This window comes from Galeopterus variegatus, unplaced genomic scaffold (assembly GCF_000696425.1).
Source record: "Galeopterus variegatus unplaced genomic scaffold, G_variegatus-3.0.2 Scaffold612, whole genome shotgun sequence".
Taxonomy (NCBI): domain Eukaryota; kingdom Metazoa; phylum Chordata; class Mammalia; order Dermoptera; family Cynocephalidae; genus Galeopterus; species Galeopterus variegatus.
In genome coordinates, this window is record NW_007726723.1 from 339,886 (window position 1) to 363,447 (window position 23,562).

General features: G+C 34.6%; 1 protein-coding gene across 3 annotated transcripts in view; it reads right to left on the reverse strand.

Annotated features, from left to right (window-relative positions):
• Positions 1-281: 281 nt before the first annotated feature.
• The window catches only part of CNOT7 (CCR4-NOT transcription complex, subunit 7), a 24,449-nt gene continuing 1,168 nt past the window's right edge, over positions 282-23,562 (reverse strand). For 2 of the 3 annotated variants that reach the window (XM_008570541.1, XM_008570542.1), the window contains exons 2-7: positions 22,541-22,752; positions 20,477-20,670; positions 9,583-9,744; positions 6,215-6,359; positions 3,691-3,801; positions 282-2,049 (exon numbers count right to left, since the gene is read on the reverse strand). In XM_008570541.1, coding sequence (XP_008568763.1) covers positions 1,921-2,049; positions 3,691-3,801; positions 6,215-6,359; positions 9,583-9,744; positions 20,477-20,670; positions 22,541-22,657 — 858 coding nt within the window. In that variant the 5' untranslated portion in view covers positions 22,658-22,752 and the 3' untranslated portion in view covers positions 282-1,920. The remainder of the gene's footprint in view (positions 2,050-3,690; positions 3,802-6,214; positions 6,360-9,582; positions 9,745-20,476; positions 20,671-22,540; positions 22,753-23,562) is intronic. The other variant, XM_008570543.1, reaches the window with a different exon arrangement.

Here is a 23,562-nt window from a genome sequence, read left to right on the forward strand (position 1 = left end):
AACTGATACAAGTTATGAAATTCAGCAACTATGTGGCTACAAAAAAGGCAATCTTTTACAATTTTTTTTTAAGGAGGTGAAGATCAAAATGAAAAGAAACCAATTAGAAACTTGGTTCATTGTCTGCCTTTAAAATGAAGCCACAGTAAATCATAACAACTGTATTTACTTTGTAAGTCTTTTAGAATAAATCTGTTCCTGGAAAGAAGAAACAGAAATCAGTTCACAATTATCTAGTTGAGGTACTCATAAAGAGCACGAATAAGCCAACACTGTTGAAATGCAGAAGGCTCAGATTTATTTTTCAATTAAAAGAGTAATAATCACCTATTGTTAATGAAGAAATTCTAAGTTCTGTTCAGTTCTCCAAATAAAACAGTATCTCCCAAATAAATATTTCTAAAACAAAGTCACCAGTCATCAACATATATAAGAAAACATTTCTGAAGCCTTTATTTACAAAAGCTTTAAAAACAAATAATACCCTCTGTTTTGCAAATAACGTTTTGTTTAAAAAGGACCACCCAGTTACAGCATTGTAATATCATGAATAAGAATATACAAGGGAAACAAACCAATGTGGCTAACATTTGGAGATTTGCTAATATTACCAATTGAAGTGTAGATAACACACGATAACTTGTATTCCCATCATTTCAGGGTGGAATTAATGATTACCAAAGAGTCTTCCTACACATGCTCTGGTCTGGTCACATATTCTGCATGGCTAAATATTTCACAGTCTCTTTTGTCAATATATATAAAATAGATTGCAAAGATATACACAAAAAAATAAACAAGCATTACACGCCTCAGGTAATTTTATTAGCTATATATATATATATATTTTGTTTGTTGTTGTTTTGCACCAAATGTCTCCATTATTTATCTTTGTAGCAACTATGAAAGCACAATTTTTGTCTTTTAATTTGGTACAAAATATACCTAAAAACTTGTTATCTTTGGATTTTAATGAAATTGATTTGTATAATCAACAAATCAACAGCATCATAAGTATGGCTATAAAATAAAAAAAAAATAAGGGTAAACAGTGATGTTGAATAAAAAGCAGATCAAGGGAAGTGTGCTATCATAAAACAACTGTAGCTTTAACATCTTGAATACCAATTTCCTGGCAGATACTAAATAACCAATCACAAGGAATTTTTCCTGAAGGGTGTAAAGCTGGTTTGAAAATTCTTCACAGAGCAGCCTACACATGCCAATTAGAAACTGACAGACACAGATGTGCCTGGAAGATTAAACACTACGCACACAAACAGCAGTTACTAAGCTCCTCAGTAGTTTCTTGTCTTTTTTTGTTAGTCTTGCTGAATCAACAATTTGCACAATGAATGTGCTATATTTATTCTATGGGTCAAAAACAAGTAAATACTGTAGAAAGTTGGCAGATAGTTATTTTTCCAGCTAAGAGCAAGAAAAACCAAATTTCTGATAAAACAGAGGATTTGATTCAGAATCACTCTCTAAAGTGCAAAATTGATGGTCCACAATCTCAAATAGCTAAAACTCTTGCAGAATGAAGGGAGAGACATGAAACAGGGAAATAAATTATAGTCAGTGCTAGTTAATTTAGGAAAGGGGAAAAACGAACCAAACTTACATGGGTGAAGTTTATCAAAATATTCAATATGATGTGTAGCTTTCCCCACTCTCTGTCACACACGCTTGCTAAGAAGTATATTAAATTAAGGCCAAATTTAACCTGAATGCATTTCTATTTATTAAGATCTGAGATAGGAATGGTCATACTTACTACTGAAAGGCAGAAAATAAAATGGGCTATAAAAGGGAAATAAAAGGTACTGTCTATTGTCCAAGGAATTCAACCAGAGATAAAACCTATATACAAGCATGTGTGTAGCTCAAATAAAATAAAAATAAAAGAAATATTTCATGTCATGACTGCTTGTTGGCTTCCTCTTCATATGCATTCCCTGTGCCATTCTGCACATAGGATGAACCAGAACCAAGGCCATACAAATGACCACAATATTTGGCATCATCAATATGATCTTCAAAGAACATCTAAAAAGGAATTTTGAAGGAAAAAAAAGACAATTTTAACCAAAAGGTACCACTTACAATTTAGATTACAGCAATGTAAGTACTGACTATTCATTAACTATGACAGCTCTTTTCTATGGTGTTCCTTTGAGGCCACACATTTAAGTTCAATGAATAAGACTGATGTCCTCAATTAGTACAGAGCTCGAAAGAAACCAAAGTAAAAGACTACAAAAAAACATATAAATGCATGTATTCCTCATTAACATGTAGACCACTTTTATGTGAATTTGTAATCATGGAAAAATGGTAGACATTTTTATTCCATTAATTTAACAATACTCAACAGTAAGAATGAATGAAAATAACCAATGATGGCAGAAAAAAATGTTTATGTTTAAAAGTTGCTTTGAATCTATGTGCAAGGCTGAACTGGCTAAAAATAATCAAACCCTAAACATGTCATGGTCAGAAAAAACTGAACATTTACACTAGATTACTGTCCTTGAAGAAGCCAAGAAAAATAAAGATAATGAATTAGTGTAGAAATCCACAACTAAACCAGTAAGGCACTTTTAAAATATAAACCTGAAAAATCCAAAAAGTTGTTGTAATACTCTAAAGAAGCACTGAGAAGTAGTACAAAATATTTACTTCTTCTGAACGGACAGTCCAAATCACTTCTGAATCAATCAGAAGATTGTTCAGATCAGTACTACTTGGCAAAACAGTTTTAATGCTTTTTAATATTAATATATTTCTACGAAAAGTTTTAAATTTCCTGTCAATTCTTTAATGTCTAAGAGAATATATAGTCAAAAGAATTCCAGAGCAATTATTTTGCAAAAAGGAAAACTTTTTTATAGGCAAAGTCCATCCTATTTGTTTTTACACAGCTGATTTTCTTTTGTGTTTACCTACAGTGAGATATACCTGTATATATCACTTAATTAGATAACCTAACAGTAAACTTGAGTTCGTTAAATTTCATTCTGTCATACTTTTTTATATGTGAGGAACTGATCTCTGCCTTTTGCCACTTAAGGAAAATCTACCCAGAATGGTTTTTGATTGAATTGCTACTCCAGGTTTATTTACTCCTTCAGAATTCAAAACCCCTTTGTAAGACTCAATCTAGTAAAAGAAAAAGTATGAGTCCTACTCTACAAAATCTTCAATCTGCAGTGAAGAATGGCAGGAGCAAATAATGTTTTTACCACCAGTTTAAAGCCTAACAGAAGGCCACACTAGGGGAACCTAACGTATGGATTCCTTGACTTGGCAGAAGCAGCACTGACACAGTCTACAGAAAGAACTTGAGTTCTCTCACTAGTAATGTGCTTGACCCTGGATAAAAGTTACTAGCTTCTGGCCTGTTCGTCACCTAAGCAAGTAATATGGTTGGACTTACGTGATTCCTAAGGTTTTTTTAATTTTTTAATTTTTTATTCTATGAAGAACTTATTCTTCCATTTCCTTTTGAACTACATTTCAAGGTGACTTCTTTTTGAACACTCTGAGTCAAGTGTGGTGGATATGACTTATATGGTACCTCTAAATTATATTTCACTTAGTAGGTATTTATTGCCCAAAAACTTTTATCTTAAGATATTTAATGTTCTCAACCTAAGAACTGAGAAAAAGACACTAATGTCTTCATACTTCTCTCATTTTGAAAAAGGCCATCCCTGTGAGCAATGAATCAGATCCTGCCTGATGCTGTGGTCCTATTCGTTCCAGCTCTAACTGTTCAGCAACTTCCTGTAATCCACCCTAGAAGGAATAAAAATTGCAGGTCAAAGAAAGGAAACACTGCAATGCCTGAATTCACAAATTACAAACTTAGACACTGACCAAAATATGAATGAACTTTAGTAAGTAAAGACAAACCTTATGAAGATAAGGGAAAAAAACAGAATGTGAATTACAAATTTATTTGTTGAATAAGGGAGAAGTTTGTAATTTAACAGAAAATAAGATCCTAATTCGGAAAATGTATCATCGTATGTTTTAAGGCATGTGACAGGTAAATATGAGAGTGAAAGAAAGTAAGCGAAAGAGAATTAAGGAGAGAAGGAAAGAAAGAAGGAAAAGAGGCAGGGAGAGAATAAAGAGAGGGGAGAATGGTAGGGGAAGAAAGAAACAAATATCACTAACAAAAAGAAATCCCTCTCTAATTTGTTAATGCCTCTACTAGCAAACTAGCCCTTCTCTGGACCACAGCTCGAGACAGGGCTTTGCACTGCAGTTGCTTCTATGCTAAAAATATGATGAAGATTAGGTATCATAAGCAGCTGCTTAGGAGAACAAAATAGAACAGAACAGTATGCTTGACTATAGGTCAAAAAGCACCTTTGTCATTAACCTAAATTTTAACACAGCAGCTCACTCAGGACATCTTCAGAATATCTTATATACTTAGAAATTTCCCAATAACATACACATAATGAGCAATAATTTGACCTTCTGTTACTGAAAACTGTCACTGTACATGCATGTCAATTGTAAAAAACATTTCCAAAGCCAGATTAAAACATGTAGCCCTTGGATTCTCAGTATGTTATACATTCAGGGATGGGCCGAGTTTTTAGAGTAGTAAGGATATCCTACTGCAACTCCTCTTGCTCAAAGTCTCCTCAAAACATGTACAATTCTGCTGCTCTCAGGTGCTACAAAGTAATCTTAAAAATATCCCCAGTTATGTGCTGATCATATCTTGTATTAGTGGTAAACAAACTTTAGCCAAAAAACTGCTTCTCTTAAAATTTCCAGTTCATTTGTTAAAAGCAAAAGTTTCCTTATTCAATTCCTATGTTTTTTTCTGCTTAAAAGCAAAGCCCTTAAAGTCCTTACTATCTCTTAAAAGTGTAATTTTACTTGCACTTCTAAAACCTGGTAAGGAGGGCCGAGCCCATGGCGCACTCGGGAGAGTGCGGCGCTGGGAGCACAGCGACGCTCCCACCGCGGGTTCAGATCCTATATAGGAATGGCCGGTGCGCTCACTGGCTGAGCGCGATGTGGGTGACACCACACGAAGGGTTGCAATCCCCTTACCAGTCAGGAAAGAGACAATAAATGAATAAATAAATAAAACCTGGTAAGGAGGGCCGAGCCCATGGCGCACTCGGGAGAGTGCGGCGCTGGGAGCACAGCGACGCTCCCACCGCGGGTTCAGATCCTATATAGGAATGGCCGGTGCGCTCACTGGCTGAGCGCGATGTGGGTGACACCACACCAAGGGTTGCAATCCCCTTACCAGTCAGGAAAAAGACAATAAATAAATAAATAAATAAAACCTGGTAAGGAGAAAACTTGATCAACGTTGGTTTCACTGAAGAAAGAGAGAATGCACATTCTATAAAGCAACCACATTACTTAAATGTGTTTTTGTTTCTTTTTTAAAATACATACACTTAAAAAAAATAAAACCATTATATTCCCAGGGGTCTGCTCTACCACAGGTGAATTTGTTCTCAAAGTGAAGGAGAACTTTTCCATATCAAAGAAACTTTCCTTTTGAAGGAATTAATGTTCAGAAGTAAAAAATTATTACACACATGTCAAGCAGGGTTAGAATGAAAGCTCCTGTCTAGGTGGGACCTACATATTTACTACATCACTTATCCCTAACAGGCTGACATCTTTTGGCCAGGAAAAAAAAAATCTTTTGGTTATGTCATTTACTCCTATGAACATTATCCTATGACTCAAACTGACAAAATAATCTCTAGCCAAGATAAACTGAAGGGGAAAATTCTTTTTGCCATACTACTGAATACATCTGCACGTCGCTGGCCACCTCAGATTTTACCTCAGATGGCTAGATTCTGTGTGCACTGGGAGAGTGAGAACTTGCACTTCTGTGCACAGGACAGCCATACTAGTCAGTCTTCACATTTCTGCTCTGGTTCATCATTTTCACTCTGGCAAGCAATGGCAAAAATCTGACCCTTAGCTTGAATTTTGTTCAAAACTTACTCTGCCAAGATATATTGAAGCTTTAAAAACAGATTTCCCATAAATTACTATGTATGCAAGAAAAAGCATCACATGACCAGATTATATGACTGCATTTAATACAAAACTCAAAAAAATGGTTTAAAACAACACACCAGCCTAGGATCTTAGGTCAATGACTAGGTCTGAATAGTGTGCTGACTGTAGATAATGTCACCAGAAAACTTACCTTGAGATTTTTGCAGCTCTTCATGAGGTACTTCACATCATAAATAACAGGAAAAAATAACCGAAGGATCTCAAAGAAGTCAAGTTCTTCTTCAGGTAAGTTAGAGTTGGTCAGGATTTTGATTAAGTAGCCAAAGTCATAACCACTATAAAAGAGTTAAAAGAATACAGAAGTGGGACACATAAAAACTAAAGAGATGAAAAAAACATTATTCTTTTTTTTTTTCCCTTTTTTTTGTCTTTTTTACTGACCGGTAACGGGATCGCAACCGTCGGTGTCACGCCCGTACTGGGGACCAGCAACGGGATCGCAACCCTTGGTGTTGCACCCACACTGCGCTCAGCCAGTGAGCGGGAACCGGTCTCCACATGGGATCTGAACCCTCGGCGGGAGCGCCGCCGCGCTCCCAAGCGGCGCACTCTCCAGTGTGCCACCAGGCCGGCCCAAAAAAAACATTATTCTGATACAGAATCCAAACAAGTCACTCCATAAGCAAAAGGAATTGACCAAAAAAAGTACACTCAAGAACAGAGAAAATGTATTTGCAACTGTAATGAGAAAATGCTGTCATTTTACAGACGGTGCTAAGAACTTGTCACTTTAACATTCAAAGATATCAATATACACATTTATACCACCAACAAGCCACTACAATACTATTTTGCTGATGCTTGAATACAGAACACTAAGAAGAGTATCAAACTGCTCATAAATGTCTCAAAAAAATTTAAATAACTATGGAAGTGAAGAAATAAAGATGAGCGGAAACTTGGCCAAAAATATCAAAAGGTAGCATGAGAACAGGCACCCAGAAGGCAAAAATAATGCAAATCTTCCTATCTTTTACATAAGGCAATCAAATACTTCAAAAGTCCAAGTAAGTAAGTACCTAACAACTATTTTCACTTCCCTCCAGTAACTACATTAATTAATACTCTCTGCCCTCACAATTCTGTTCCTATCTCAGTATGGCTCCCCAAGAGACATTATTAATGGGAATACTGAAAATGAAAGAAGTGAACATAGTAAAGACTGAAGACTACTACCCTAGATAATCAAACACAAACTCTCACACTCTCAAATCAAGATCTCCTAACCCTATCATTTGGCCTTTTCCACAGCTTTCTATTACCCTACATTTCCCTGCCGGTTATATATCCCTCTCCCTTGTCTACCTGTCCTTCAAGGACCTCTGACAGAAGGCCTTCCCTGAAGAGCCCAGCTGCCTGAGATTCCTGACGTTGCACGAATTTTCTTGTAGTGTACTACCCTTTAAAGTCCACGGACTGTTTTTTTCTACTGGTTTAAAGGGCAGGAATCACATTTTAAAAATATCTTTTTTTTCTTTGCACACAGTTGAAATGCAATAAACATTTGATGAAAGATGCTGTCAAGCCATCTTTTGGAGAGATACAAAATAAAATTTCTATTTAATGCTCAAAATTTTACTTTTAATTTTAAATGGAGAAAAAAAGCACTTTACCAATGCAGACCATTAAAGAATAGCAAGGTATAAGCCATAAAGAACAGAAACTTTTAAAAATTTCTGTTAGCTGACAAGGAAGTAACTTGGCTGGCTACCTAAAGTATAAGTCAATATGGCATTGCTTGCTACTAGTAAGACTATATTAGAGTTTAGAATTTATAAATCTCTTAAACTATTCTTTATGTAACAGAAATAGATTAGAATATGAAGAAAATAGTTAATGATATTTAGTAGAATAAAATCTTACATCTTGATAAATATTCAAATATACCAGAGTCTAATCTAGATTTTAAACTCCAAGTCAACATGAACACTGTCTGTTTTTGTACATCTTAATATGCCGGTATCTAGGACATAGTATTTACTCAGAGTGTTTTTTAAATGGAAGAACACGCCATATACGAGACACAGTAAAAGGACAAGACAATAGTTTTCAGTTCTTTTGTATCATCATGACTAGGAAAGCAAAAAGAACTCAAAAAATGCTCCTTAAATGAACAAAGTCTTGAGTTGTATCTCCTGAGGTACAGGTTCAAGTGAAGAAGAGAGAAAAGACAATAGGTGAGAATTAGCAGGTTCAGTGCCTCCAATTCAGGAAGTACTTTACTACATTAGAGTTTACTACATGAATAGTCCTCTATGCTCATTCCACAGGCGAGAGGTAGAAACCCCAAAGCATATAAGGGACTCATTTAAAAAAAATGTGTGATGTGGATCAAGTATAAGGGTTACACAATGCTTTTTAAAAACATAAAAGGCAAAATAAAACTGTTCCCTAGGTCACTTTTAGTCCTTGAATTGCCAGTGCAGTTTACTTAGATAGGAAAACTGTTTCTCATATTTGGAAGTCTATTTTTACAAAACGAAACTAATTTCCTCTCTAAAAATTCTCTTAAATGATCTAGTTTTATTTCATAATAATAATTAAAACCACTTATTGAGAATTTACTATATAAAGCACTTTGTTAGATGCTTTATATATGTTACTACTGACCATTAACGAGTCTGCAAGATATTTTTTCTAAGGAATGCCTTTCCTATCACTCTATTTTAAAAAATTAAAATCCACCCACACACCCACCTCTAGCATTCTCTTTGCTGTTTCATTTTTCTCAGTAGCACTTATCACTACCAACCACAATGTAAATTTCATCATTTAAAATAATTTTCTGCCTACCCCCACCTGAACGTAAATTCCACAAGGACAGGGAGTTTAGCCTGTTTCGTTCGGATTAATTTCAAGAGTCTTACCACAGTGCCTGGTATATGGGAAATACTCAATACTTTTTAAATGAATGGTTTCCCTTGTAGAACATAAAAACCAAGGCTTAGAAATATTAAATAATCCTAGGTAGCACTGATTCCAAATGGCATTGCTGGATTTAAACCAGGGTCTTTTTGTTTTTCTAGTGTATACTCTTTCTTTTTTTTTTCCCTTTTTGTCTTTTTTCGTGACCGGTACCGGTAACGGGATCGCAACCCTCGGTGTCGCGCCCGTACTGCGACCGGCAACGGGATCACAACCCTCAGTGTCGCGCCCGCACCGCGCTCAACCAGTGAGCGGACCGGTCTCTATATGGGAACCGAACCCTCGGCGGGAGCGCTGCCGCACTCTCAAGCACCGCACTCTACCAAGTGCGCCACCAGGCCGGCCCGTGTATACTCTTTCCATTATGTGACACTGCCTCTCACAGACTAAAATGGATACCATATCACAAAATAACCTTTCAGCAGACCAACATTAGTCTCATAAGAGTTTAGGAGACAGATATGACAGTAAATTCTTTCTAGAAGCCTGAAAATGCTGATATAGTGACCCAAGCAAGTGTGAAGCAGGTAGGAAACTGAACCACCAATGCCATTTTCAATGCAATCTTTTTACCTATGAAATGACAACCATTTGACCCCTTCACAAAGGACCACTCCTGAAGTCATAAGAAGTTCTGCGAAGTACTGGGTCTCAATTCCTTCCTCCTCGTGCTTTTTAAACTGGATACCAGATGTTGTTAGTAGCTCTATAGAGTCCTGGGCATACATGTCCTCCCTGGCAGGAGAAAGAGAAAGACAACATTGAAAAGTGACATTATTTCAGACAGTTTTTCTTCCACTCACATCTTCAACTACAGTGCCAGTAACAAGACAGAGGACAGAATAGGATCCAGCTATTCCAAGGCTTTACATATATGTAAGGAAAATACAATTTAAACATAAGGGTCAGTTTTTTAGAACAGTGTTCAAACAGTCCAACGGTAAGGATTTTAGTCTTTACTATAAATTCAATTTCGTTAACTTTTCACATGTTAAATAAATTTAACTTGGTCTGAAAAAATGGTCTTCTACTCACCAGGGGCTACCACCACAAAGTGATAACCACGTTCCTTTCAGGGGCTCTCAGTCCCGGCAGCCGTTTTAATGCTGCCAGGTGGCGCTGCAGCCACAGCTGTGAGGGTCTAGCCCATCTCCCATGTTTACAGTAGCACCAGGAAGGAGACCAAGTGGAAAACATTTCATGTGGCTGAGTTAAACTACATTCCATCATAAACAAAAAGGAGATTCCTCCTCTCACAAATTATAAGCCATTCAAATGGCTCCAAAAAGCAGTAAACTATTTAAAATTAAGGACTCTGCTATAACAACAATAATTTCTTCTAAGAATCCTAAGCCTAGAAGATTGCCTTCTAAAATCAAGCCAGGAAATCTAAATAAGCCAATCTTTCAAGATTTCACTTACAACAAAAAGAAAACCATCTCTAATTTCCAAGCACAAATACATGGGTATTCAAATATTCAAATATTAAATTAAAAGCTATCAAAATGCAGATATATTTTTGAGAATAAGTGAAAAAGTACTTTGTGAATTTGCCATTTAACTATTCTTTTGCTTTTTAAATTGCGATAATACTGGTTCTACCATTTAGCAAAAGAAATTTCAGTGAAAAGCTGTAGCAAAACTAAACCAAAAGGAATATTTCACTTGGGCCAACAAGTATTCTCTAGAAATCAACTTGCTTCTAAATGTCTGAAAAATAACAAAGCTAACAACTGAAATATTTAAAAACAGAGGGGAATTGCAACAATCACTTTAAGTCAAAATTTCCCCTGGAAAATCTTTTAGGGAAAATTTCTGAATAAACCCAATACCATAAAAGTCTTTTCATTTAAACAATAGGTATTATTGGCTTTGCTATCCTGAAAATACGTACCTTAAAAAATTAGAGAAAATCTCATTCATCAGGTCCCTATGTTCACATTTAGGCATGCTTTAGCAACTATAACCAACCAAATGTATAACAGATTCTTCTCCAGGCTTACATTATTCTTGGCCATATGCTCAATTTACTTTTATTTTAGTTTGTCATCTCTCTCCCAATCAGAATGTAAACTTCAAAATGGAAATGATTTTTGTATATTTTGTTCAAATACATGAATGAGGTAGAACAGTGTTTCATTATTTAGTTAAGTACTTCCCAAATTAGCCCAATGACAACAATCACCCAGAGAGCTTACCAAAAATATGGATTTCCAGAGCCCACTGAAGTCCCAGACCTATTGAATCACAATCTCCAGGAGAGAGTACAAATCCCCTGAATGAGTACCTGAGGTATTTTAAAATCAAGTAAGTTTGTAAACAAAGATATGTGTATAAAATATTCCTTTTTTTCTGCATAGTTCACATAGCTCAATTCAGATAAATTCATGTACTTTCATCTAAATTTCATGGGACTGAATATTTTATAATTTGGAACCAATCTCATGCTTTGCAATAACCAAATCATAAGATAAAGAAAGTTGGGAACCCCATGCACGTAGGCTAAATCACCAAATAGGATGAAAAAAACTTCCTACAATAAGAAAAACTTCACAATTGTTAACTCAATTCTCCACATCAATAGACTGACCCCATCCAACAGTATCCATTTCAAGTTTTTAAACCTTTCCACTCTGCCTTCCCTATCCACAAAAATCCTAGCAAATGAAGGAAAATAATATTAAAATATATGCTAACCTCAAAAAAGTAATTAAAATATTGGTCAATCAAAATATGAAGGGTCTTCAAAAAGTTCAGGGAAAGACTCATATTATTTTTTAATTGCATCTTTTCACAAACTTTTTGAAGTACCCTCATTTAAGAATTACTTTTATGATTCAATCTGTTCATAAAAGTAATGAGCAATAATGGGATCTCTACCAACCCTAAAGTTTAATTAATTACTAAAGTTTAAGGTAGCAAAATATCTAGTTGTAACAACTGAACATGAACAAAAACCATATACAAAGCTCTATAAAAGGCTTTCCAAAAAACAGACGCGTGGCTATCTTTCTCAGATGATACCCTACAACAGAAACTAACTCAACTAGGTACACTAAAGTCAGTTAATGCATTGATATTAGCTCTTTCCATAAATATAAACTTAGCCTACTATATGAATTCACATTTCTAAACACATGGGTTAAAACTTTTACAATTTGGAAATTCTCCAACCTCAAACTAGTCCTTGGCTCAACACACAGACATCCATCAAAGGGTTTATAAAGTAATTTTTCAACAAGTTGCTTACACTCATACACTTCTCTTTATAAATAAAATTAGCCTTCTTAAAGATATGAACTATCTTTAAAGATATATTTAAACTTATGCTGAAAATCATAATTAAAAGGCAAATAAACTGGAATACAGATTGCCACAAATAAACAGATGATTAATAAACTTAATCTTCAATGAACTCAAGCCATTAAGAACAGAAAGATGCCCCCAAAATCTGCAAAGGCTATGAAAGACAACAAGAGAAAAGAAAATGATTTGTAAACTTGAAAAAAATTAGCAACTTCACTAGTTATCAAAAAAAGGGGGGGGGGGCAAATAAAAACAAAACATTCTCACAAGTCAAAATAGCAAACTTTTCAAAAATGCTAATATTTGGATGGATGAAACAAGACAATAACTTTCATCAAGCTGTAAATGAGCATAACTTTCCAGAAAACAACCTTAATCCCATCTCCATCTCTCTTTCTCAATATGTATATACAAGCTGGATATTCCTTACCTGAAATATTCAGGACCAGAATGTTTTGAATTTTAGACTTTTTCAGATTATGGAATATTTGTAGAATACATACCAGTGGAGCATATTTAATCTGAAAATCAAAAATGCTCCAATGAGCATATCCTTTAGAGCACAATGTTGGCACTCAAAAAGTTTCAGATTTTGGAGGATTTCTGATTTTCAGATTAGGAATGCTCGACCTGTATACGTGTGTGCATATAAAACATATCAAGAGGGGCCGGCCCGGTGGCGCACTGGATAAGTGCGCCGCTTGGGAAGCGCGGCGGCGCTCCTGCCCGAGGGTTCGGATCCCACATACAGACCGGTTCCCGCTCACTGGCTGAGCGAGGCGCGGGGGCAACACTGAGGGTTGCGATCCGTTGCCGGACACGGAAAAAGACAAAAAAAAAAAAAAAAAATATCAAGAACCTTGAAAATTTCCACATCCTTTGCTTAAATAAATGAAGATTAAAAATATTCAAATCTTTGGATTTAGGTCTCTACTTCTAATAAAATAACCTAAACAGTGGATGAAGATTTATACTGAGAGGTCCAAGTGTCTTACAGATTTTCGGAAAAAAAAAAAAAAAAAAAACCATTAAAAAGGATTTCAAAGCACTTACCACAGTGCCTGGCACAAAATACATAAATCAGTACATGGTTACTTTGACCTACAGCTATTCCTCACAACTCCATCATCACCATTATCATCAAACATCACATAAAGCTATATACAATTAAGAATTGTAACTAAGGAAAAGAATGAAGCTAATTCAGGTATGATGACCTTCATATCAAAATCAAAGGAATATGCCATGGAATAACTTTGTAGAATTTAAAAATACCAAATGTATAATACAGCACAGTAGAAATAAAAAAGAGATTCAAGGTGAATGGAGGGAATGGTTGTAAAAAAGTTTTGAATTTGAGGAATCCTAAAGAGAGTAGGAAAATAGAAGCTGGCTGAAGAACATTAACAATTTAAAACACTATTGTGTTTGGTTGGGAAATAGGATTTTCACTTTATATATTTTTAGTTTGTTCAGCGATGTCTCCAAAAAATGATTTACCAATATTTAAAACTATAAAATATAATACACCCTATAAAAATACATTTTAAAATTTGTCCTCTATGTTCATAAAATAATCAATTTTTTTGTTTTCCCTTTTAAAAAAAATTTGGTTGAGTTATTAAAATGAACATTAGTGAAAAGGGAGTTCTATGCCTCAATCAGACTGCTAGTTTCAAGACGTCACACTTGTAAAAAAAAACAAAACGGTGAACTGAACATCTGATATGCATGCTTTTCTATATGCATATTGTACATCAACATTAAAAAAAATTAGTTATTATTTAAAATACTAAAGGTGGAAAAAGTGTCCAAGACTGGGCTAAATCTTTATCGATTGCCCCTACCTGTCTACTGCAAAAGGGGGGTGGGGGGGAAGGAGTAGAAAATTACATTATTTACTCATTCTAACTTTTTTTAATATTTACATTCTAGATAAATGAGAACTGACAGCATTTAAATTTCTTATAACCTCTCCTTTCTATGAGTTTTCAAAAATCACATTCAGACAATGACATGTCTTTAACCAATCTTTTCCTATTATGTTAATGACATGAAATATTTGATTTGTATAAAGTATACAAACTAACACTGAGGCATTTTAGAACTATGGAAATTAAGGGAAATTTGCAAATGCTCATTATAATGGCCATTTGTCTTTTGAGATCTTATGTACTGCTAGTGAACCTATAAATTATTATAATCTTTCTGGAGGATAATATCATGAGACTATTAAATTTTATATCAGGAGGATATTACATTTTGAATAACTTTTGACTCAGTAATTATATTTCCAGTTTTTTATCATAAGGGATAAAACTCATGGAAATACTCGAAGATTTAACTAAAAGGAAGTCCACTGTACTACTGCTTGTAACACTGAAAAATTAGAAATAATCAAAACATTTAGCAATAATGAATTGACTTCAGTCCTAGAATAAACCATACAAAGAAATACTAGCTAATCAATGAAAAAAATATTATAAACAACACATAAAGATTTTAGAGATGCAATATGGACAAAGAAGATGCTCAGTAAGAAATAACAGATACTTTATTTTTATATAAAAGATATCAGATTATAACTCTTTAATTCTCCTTTATGCTTAACTATATTTCAAATTTCTTTAAAAATATATTACTTTTATATAACGAGAAAAATAATGTACACAAATAAATACAGAGATCCTCCCCATAACTAAAATAAATTTGGTAAAATGGCATACTAAATATACATTCTACAATGTAACTTCTAGGATTTCACGGTAATGACATTTGAGCCAAGTATTTTAGAAGTCTTTGAAACACTTAGATTAGATCATTTAGGAGACAAATCCCAAAGTCAGTTTAAAAAAAAAAATTCTGACCCAGGGTATAGATGGCCTTTCTTAAGCAGAATATTTTCAAAATAATCTTTGCTAACTCAAAAGCTCTAAGTAGTTACCAAATAAGTATTTGGACACCAAGATGCATGATAATTTCTATTCCAGGTCAGGATAATAAAACTCTTATAAAAACCACCTTTAACTAAGATCCTCATATTAGATGCTCTCAGATCTAATAGAAGATTTTCCATGAATAACCATCATATAACTCATCCTCTTTAAACCCTTTAGCAGAGAACCAGGAAAAACTTTTAAAATGAACCAGTTTCTAGCTTCAAAACAGAATAAGGATAAACTAAAAAATACAGAGAATAACTGATGCTACATCTATTTTATCCCTGTTCAGTGAAGACAAGATTCTGATAATCGGAAATGTAAATTCAGTGAAAATTTAAGAGCATTACATTTTATTTAAAAAACCTTAAATGTTGTACTTGGAAAATAACCCAATAAAAAGTTCTATCCTTCTGTGTATCAAAGGACACAATCAACAGGGAGCAAGAGCAACTTATGGAATGGGAGGAAATATCTGCAAATCATATATCTGGTAAGGGGTTAATATCCAGAATATATAAAGAACTTCTAACTCAATAACAACAACAAAAAACAACAATTAAAAAACAGGAAAGGGCTTGAATAGACATTTCTCCAAAGAAGACAGACACATGCCCAATAAGCATATAAAAGATGCTCAACATCATTAATCGTTAGGGAAATGCAAAACAAAACCACAATAAGATATCACCTCACACCCATCAGGATAGCTGCTATTAAAAAAAACAGAAAATAACAAATGTTGGCAAGGATGTGGAGAAATTGGAATTTGTGTGCGCTGTTGGTGGGAATGTAAAACGGTGCAACTGCTATGGAAAACAGTACGGTAATGCCTCCAAAAATTTAACACAGAATTACCATATGACCCAGTGATTTCACTTCAGGGTATATATGCAGAAGAATTGACAGCAGAGTTTCAAAGACAGATTTGTACATCCATGATCATAGCAACATTTTCACAGGAGCCAAAAGGCAGAAGCAATCCAAATATTAATCACCTGAACAAGGAAGGAAATTCTGACACATTCTACTACATGGATAAACCCTGAGGACATTAAGCTAAGTGAAATAAGCCTCTCATAAAAAGACATATGCTGTATGAATACACTTATATGAGTTATTTAAAATAGTCAAAGAGGGGCCGGCCTGGTGGCGCACTGCTACAGTGCGCTGCTTGGGAGCGCGGCAGCGCTCCCGCCGAGGGTTCGGATCCCACATACAGACCGGTCACTCACTGGCTGAGCGAGGTGCGGGCGCAACACTGAGGGCTGCGATCCCGTTGCCGGTCCTGGTCCGGTATGGGAGTGACACTGAGGGTTGCGATCCGTTGCCGGTCATGAAAAAAAGACAAAAAAAGGAAAAAAAAAAAAAATAGTCAAAGAGACAGAAGGTAGCTGCTGGGGTGGTGGGGAGGGAGAAATGGAAGAGTTTCAGTTTAATGGGTATAGAGATTCGGTTTTGCAAGATGAAAATGTTCTGGAGACTGGAGGCACAACAATGTGAATATACATAACAATGTTCACCTGTACACTTAAAAATGGTTAAGATGGTACATTTTATGTTATCTGTATTTCTTCACATTAAAGTTAAAAAAAAAAGTTCTATCATTAAAAGTGCATTTAAAAAAAAAAATCCAGAATTTAAACTGATACTAAAAACTTCAAATAAGCATCCCCCCTAAATTCAGAGTATTTTTACTTGATCAAAGCTTACATCTAAAGCAACTGTACACACTACAACTTATACTGTACATCCCAAGTTGATAAAATAGATTCAAACACAAAACTGTAGTTTACTAAGAGAAGAAAACCTGTTGCCTTGAAGTCAACCCTACACAAGTTTGAAGATGAATAGGAGAAATGATTGTAAAGAGGATGTCTACAAAAATAAGCTATGGTGCAATGTCTACACTTCCTAATACACACTGCTTGGGGATAAAATGTTTTATGACAGGTGAGGCCTGAACAATCTGGTAAAAAAAAACACCCTGATTTATTATCATTACTCACCTACTAGTTCATTCCACCCACCTAGACTCTCAAAGGATTATGTGTGCTAAACAATTATGTTAGGCTATATATAATGGCCTTTGCCATTTACCACAAGGGATTTTAATATATGCCATCCTTCATATACAACTGTAGGTACTAAGCATTGGTATTCACTAAGTTACTTTTCTACTAACGGCATCAAACCTCTAACCAAGGTTTTTTTCTACTGGGCACTTTCCTACAAATATTAGATAATAAGCCAGCCAACTAGCCCAAATAAAGAGTTTATAAGAATCTCTACCAACACAATATGCAGAATATCTGTTCATCTTTTTCTTCATGAAATTAACTGTTCCACTGGATATAAGATTCCACCCCAATGGTGCAAATCTATTTTCAAATTCCATCTCCTCACCTAAGTAAACTGACTCTCCTAGAGAACTTTATTCCTTCTATCTTTCCCTGAGAAATTATTCAATTCTCAAATTCAATGGCAGAAAGAATGGTAGGCAGGAAGAAAGAAAATTCACAACTCTCTTTAGTCTTGGTACTGCCTGGTATCTTTCCTCTAACTCTCACAATTTGATGTTCCAAACCATTTGTCTATAATCACTACTGTCTTCCTCAAAGTCCAACTTTCTACATGGTTTTAAAACTTATTCTCACTCTCTGTGTAATCTTTTGATTACAATCCTCAGCAACTTCCATTTCATATCTAAGAAAGTATCTTCCCGTTCATTACTTAATACTCATCTCCAACAGCCAGCACCAAAACAGTCACTTCCTGAATTCTGTCAACACAGTGAATGAATGACAAGACATTTTGCAATATCAAAGACTTCCACTTTTCTTCTGACACCATAAATTCTTCAGTCACCTTTGTCTCAAATTATTAAACTTATCCATTCTTGTTTTAATCATTCTAGCTTCTCTCTTCCTCTATTATCCTTCTCCTACCTTACATTTCTTTTACACCAATAACATTTTTTGGAATATCAAAAAACTCCCTTAACTTACTATGAAGTCTCTTACTTCAATTGTTTTAATATTCCTCTTCCACAATTTCTACTCTTGCTCTTAAGCACAACTGGAGAAATTTATATCAAAACAGCAAAGACCTGGATAATTAAAAATTCACAGGTTCAATTACAGCTTGTCCTTAGACTTGGTTTGCCATCTTTATTTACACTTATCATCTTATTGTCTCCTTAGAACAAGATGGTAAGTTTCAGACCTCTTTCTCTAAGCTTCCAATAATATCCTTCCCCTGTTTATCTCAGCATATGGCTTCACTCCAAACTTGCTGTACAAAGAAATACCAGATCAACATACCTGCCTTTACATCTACCCATCTCTCTTAAGACCTTTTTCTTTTAGGCTCACAGACAGCTCTCCTGGTCACCAAACCTAATTGTTACCAATGCCTTAAATGCTATCCCACACCACTTCTCAAAGGACTTGTCAAGTATATATTCTTATCCTGAACAGTCTGCAACTCCTTACCTAAAACTGCCCTTTAACCTTCAAATATGCCCATACATTACCTGTAAAACAAAATAAAAACCACCCTTCCTTTGATTCTGCTGTCCCTTCTACTCATGGTACGTCCTCCTTCTTTTACCATTTTCCTTAAATGAAGTATCAGCTTCTTTTCTGCTACCATTGAATTTGAGGTCCCCTATAATTTCTAATACCCTATTAAAATGATTCTCTCAAATGTCAAAAATTAATGTAATCACCAAACTGATGACTTTTTAAACAAATTCATTCTCAACCACTTAGACTTGTTGTTGGAATTCTGCCCACAGATTGGTTTTTGTTGTTGTTGTTGTTTTTTCCCCACATCAATATTCCCCTTGAATTTCATGGACATATCATCTCCAATTGTTACTGAAACAAAGATGTTCCTAGAAAAGGAAACTGCTAATTTTACCAAAACTGAGACACTGATAGGTCACCTCCTACACATGTACTGAGATCACAAAAGTATCTTAGTAAAAAAACAATGTTCTAATGATTAGCTTAAAAAAAAAAAAAAGAACATGGAACAAATGAAATGGTAAAGAACTAATTAAAGAAAAGGGTTATCATTTGAGAAAAGGATAGAAGGCAATTTTCACAGTGTTCCAAAGCTGTAGTACATATAAAAAGTTATCAGCTTAAGGGAGTTGAGTACTTTTTACCCTTTATAAGGTTCTGAGTATATTATTAAACCCAGTAGAGTAAATCAGAGAGTCAGGCTAAACACAATCCAAACAGAAGTCATACTACTGTACCACTTACACTACTACCCTCTAAAAGCTTTATCCCTGCTTTTCATTAGATTTTATGTGTTTCACAGTACATTATTCAACAAAGAACAGGAGCAAAGAATTCTTACATTGGCACTACCATTAATTGTTCTACAGCTTCTTTTATAATTTTTCAAATTAGATGTTAGATCATATTACACAAACACAGGTTGTCAAATAGGACACTGCAACATACTTACAATATTAAACATTTTATTTCCTTAATTTACAATCAGTTCACAAATAATCTGCTCTTGACCCAAAACACTCTAATCTTCCCTCAGCTATCAAGACTACTTTTACCAATTATATAGAAGTAGTATTACTAAGGAAACTGGGTTTAGACTCAGAGCTTGAGTTAGAATTCACACTGACATATTGAAAACACCAAGTTCAAAGACACTATTGTTTTTCCTGTAAATAAGAGAGGTTTTGTGGACTGATGTGGAAACACAACCATTATGTAACACTGATTTGAAAGAAAATGCACCCAAGTTTCCAAGAAATGTCTTACTGAATTTGACATGTATTCTACTCACAAACTGGAGTATGACTGTAATAAAAATCTCACAAAAAGGATAAATATCACAACAAGGTCTACACTTCAAATTGCACACAAAAAGTTTGAAAGTAAAACTAATGTTGTAAGATTATTTTGTCAACCAAGAAGTATTTTCAATACCGTTTTACAAATTCCAAAAAAGTGGCAGTCATATTTTAAAAATAACATCTGTAAAAATCAAAGTATTTAAAAGTCTTCATTATCCTAATTGTTTTGTCCCATAATAAAAAAGAAACCTAAGTTCTTAGAATTTTATGGTTTTATATATTTCCAGGATAACTACACCAAATTCACTTAGAGTTTTACCATACTTGACAGAAATCAATTCCTAAAATTAAACTAAAAAAAGTTTAGGTTCTATATTTATTTCTCACTTACGTCAAATTAAATTTAAAATTAAACTGCCAAGTTGAAGTTCCTGGAGGGTATTCCCCTTGCTCATTCATAAATGTCAGTCCTAGCTGAATTATCTTTAACAAGTCTACATTACACCGCAATAGTTGGTACTGATAGTCAGCATTGCTTCTGAATTCTCCAATGGGTCTTGCAACCACACCTGGAAACTCGGTGTCCTGTAAAATAGTTTTAAGATTCATTATTTACTAAACAGTCACAACCACAATCCACAAATTCCTAGAATAATCAACTTTTGATGCAAGTCAGAGAATCCTGTTATAAGTGATATTCTACATGTTCACAAAGTGACTTTTAACTAGAAAGAGCATTATTTCTTAAAACCACAAAATTCTATATGTACTTTAAATACAATACCAAAAAATTACTATGTATAGGACACATGTGATAAATGCAACCAAGTACTTATTCTATAGCCAAGAAAAGGGAAAAAGCAAACTATAAATTCATGTCCCCCAAACGTTATGTGAAATTATGCTCAAAGTATTTCAATGCTAAAACCAAGTTTCTTGAGGACCTGGTTAAAATGAATGAAAAATTCACTGTACTTTCCAATTGTTTCTCTGAGACAAGGTTTATCTCAACACTAAAATCTTCCAAGAAAAACATCATTTGTTTCCTAATTTCTTTGGCTAAAACAGTATTCTCTCTATGTCCACAGTAGGCGTGTTGTCAAGAATTGCATGCCGCTTCCTCATTCCTGTAGGGTTATCACTGCTCTAGTGTTGTCACTCATCATCTGAGAAATGAATGATCACTATGAATTTCCATTGGATAAGACAATAACTCCAATTCTAATTATGGGTAAGTACACCTTTATTAAATAAAACATTATGCACAAATACTCATATTTTAACCAACCAACCTTCCCCTCCCCAAAGTTTACTTATTTTACTTGCTTGTACTACAAATACTGAGAAAATGATATATGAGATTAGTATTAGAATTCAAACTAGAGCTAGCTAAGAACAAAAGCGATTTATCAAGTCACTATGAACAGTAAAGAAACTAATAGTTATCTAAATTCAACAACCAATTCAACACTTTACTGGATACAGTATGTGTTATGTTGGGTGTTCGGGGGAGAAAGGATGACTAAGACCTCTTTTTTTATGGAGCTAATAATCTAGTGGACCTAGAAAACAACAGAGAAGCTGCAACAAATATACAAAGTACAATTGTAAAGAAAAAATAAAATAACTGGGTAGACAATCTAGGCAGACTGAATAGCATGTGCAAAATCAGAGGTGCTTAATAACACTGTGTTCATGGAGCGCCAGTGATAATTTAAAGAAAAATTGCAAACTAACAATGTTTCACTGAGATATGTGATTTTTGTTTGTTTGTTTGTTTGTTTGAGAAAGATATTCAGGAGGTTCCTGGTATCTAGGAGCTCACCTGGTACAATCTGGTACTACCAGCTAAGCCTTAGTGCTAGCAGCTGACCTGACACTCATAGCTGGACCCAAATGTTCTCCTGCTGAACATAAAAAATTTTACAGAACTTCAGTTATCAGACAAGGCCACTCTGTAATTACGTCTGAACAAGCAAAAAAACCAAACACTGTCCAAACCATAAAAATGACCAACTATTCCCATCCTGGCTAAATGAGCGACTGATGCTTCTCTGCAGTTTTAGCCTCACACTATTGTCTTCTTATTCCTGTTAAGACTTATTAACATACCCAATCACAGAATCACCCCAGCTTCCTAACAGCATTCAATCCACAGCAAAGCTGTTTCCTTAATCCCTTCCGAAAACCACCTGACAGAAATCCTAAAGCCCCTTCTAACACTCTCTTACTCCAATGCCCCATGGTTCCCAATGCAGTTTCCCTCTGCAATGAGTAATAAATCCTACCTATCAAATTACAGGTGTGTTCTGATGGTTTTGGCAGGAGGGCACTGACAAATTTTTCTTAATGTGATTAATCCCTAAAAACCAACCAGAAGAGTTGAATTCAAGACTTTAAAAATCCCTCTTCCCTTTTTATAAGAAGCATCTTAAAAATTTGGTCATGGGCATACCATAGCAACGTAATTATATTTTCGGATAACTTGACGAATTTTCTTCATCTCTTCATCTAGGTTGCAAGCCCAAACTTCACAAATTCTTTGGCTATGATCTACAGTTGCTGCTGGCATAGTGAGAGCACAAAGGAGTCTAGATGCCAAGCATCAAAATGTTATACTTGATTGAAGAACCGTTTCATAAAATACTTTATCCTTTATTTATGTACCTGTCAAAATAAAAACCCAAATAAAAACCAGCTGTATCAGAAACCTGAATCACAGAATCATTGAGTAGGTAGAAACCTCAGAGGTCATTTATCTAAAGTACTTGATTAGTAAGAAAACCAGAGTATAGGAAGTGACTTGTCTAAGGTCACACATATCATCTGTTGGAAAAAAAGGACTACAACACAGATTTTCTGGTTCTAATTTCAATGTTATTTGAAAATGGTGTTTTTAATGTGTACATACTAATATTTTTTAAACTTCCCACTAATTAAAAATTGCTCTGAGTTCAATTGCTCTGCATAAAACTTTATGAAGCCGTCTATTTCCAGATAAAGATGAAATTACATATATACACGTGACAAGATCAGATGTTACCATGACAAAGATAGTGTTTGCTTTTACTTTACTCCTCATTAAAATATTCAAAATCTGACTTGATTACAAAATCCGCTTTACTGGCATTCATTCAAGCCAGATTGGAGGGAACTAAAGTAAAACAATTTTTTAAAAAATGCTCTGAGAAAAAAAATAATAGTCACAGAAATTGAATGTTCGTAAGTGCAGGAGGGAGAAAGAAAGAAGGTAACAGAATGTCTGCATCTTAAATTGTTTCCTTCTAATTTCCTAAAAATAGGAGTATTTTCCCAGGTTACCAAAGACAGATCTCACATTTCCGGTCCTTAAACACAGGGATCATGGTATATAACGATACAGACCGAAATATTGATACTTGGGCAGGAAAATTCCAAACGCTCCTTTTTTTTTTTTTTTTTTTTTTTAAATTTAAAAAAAAAAAAAAAAAAAAAGGA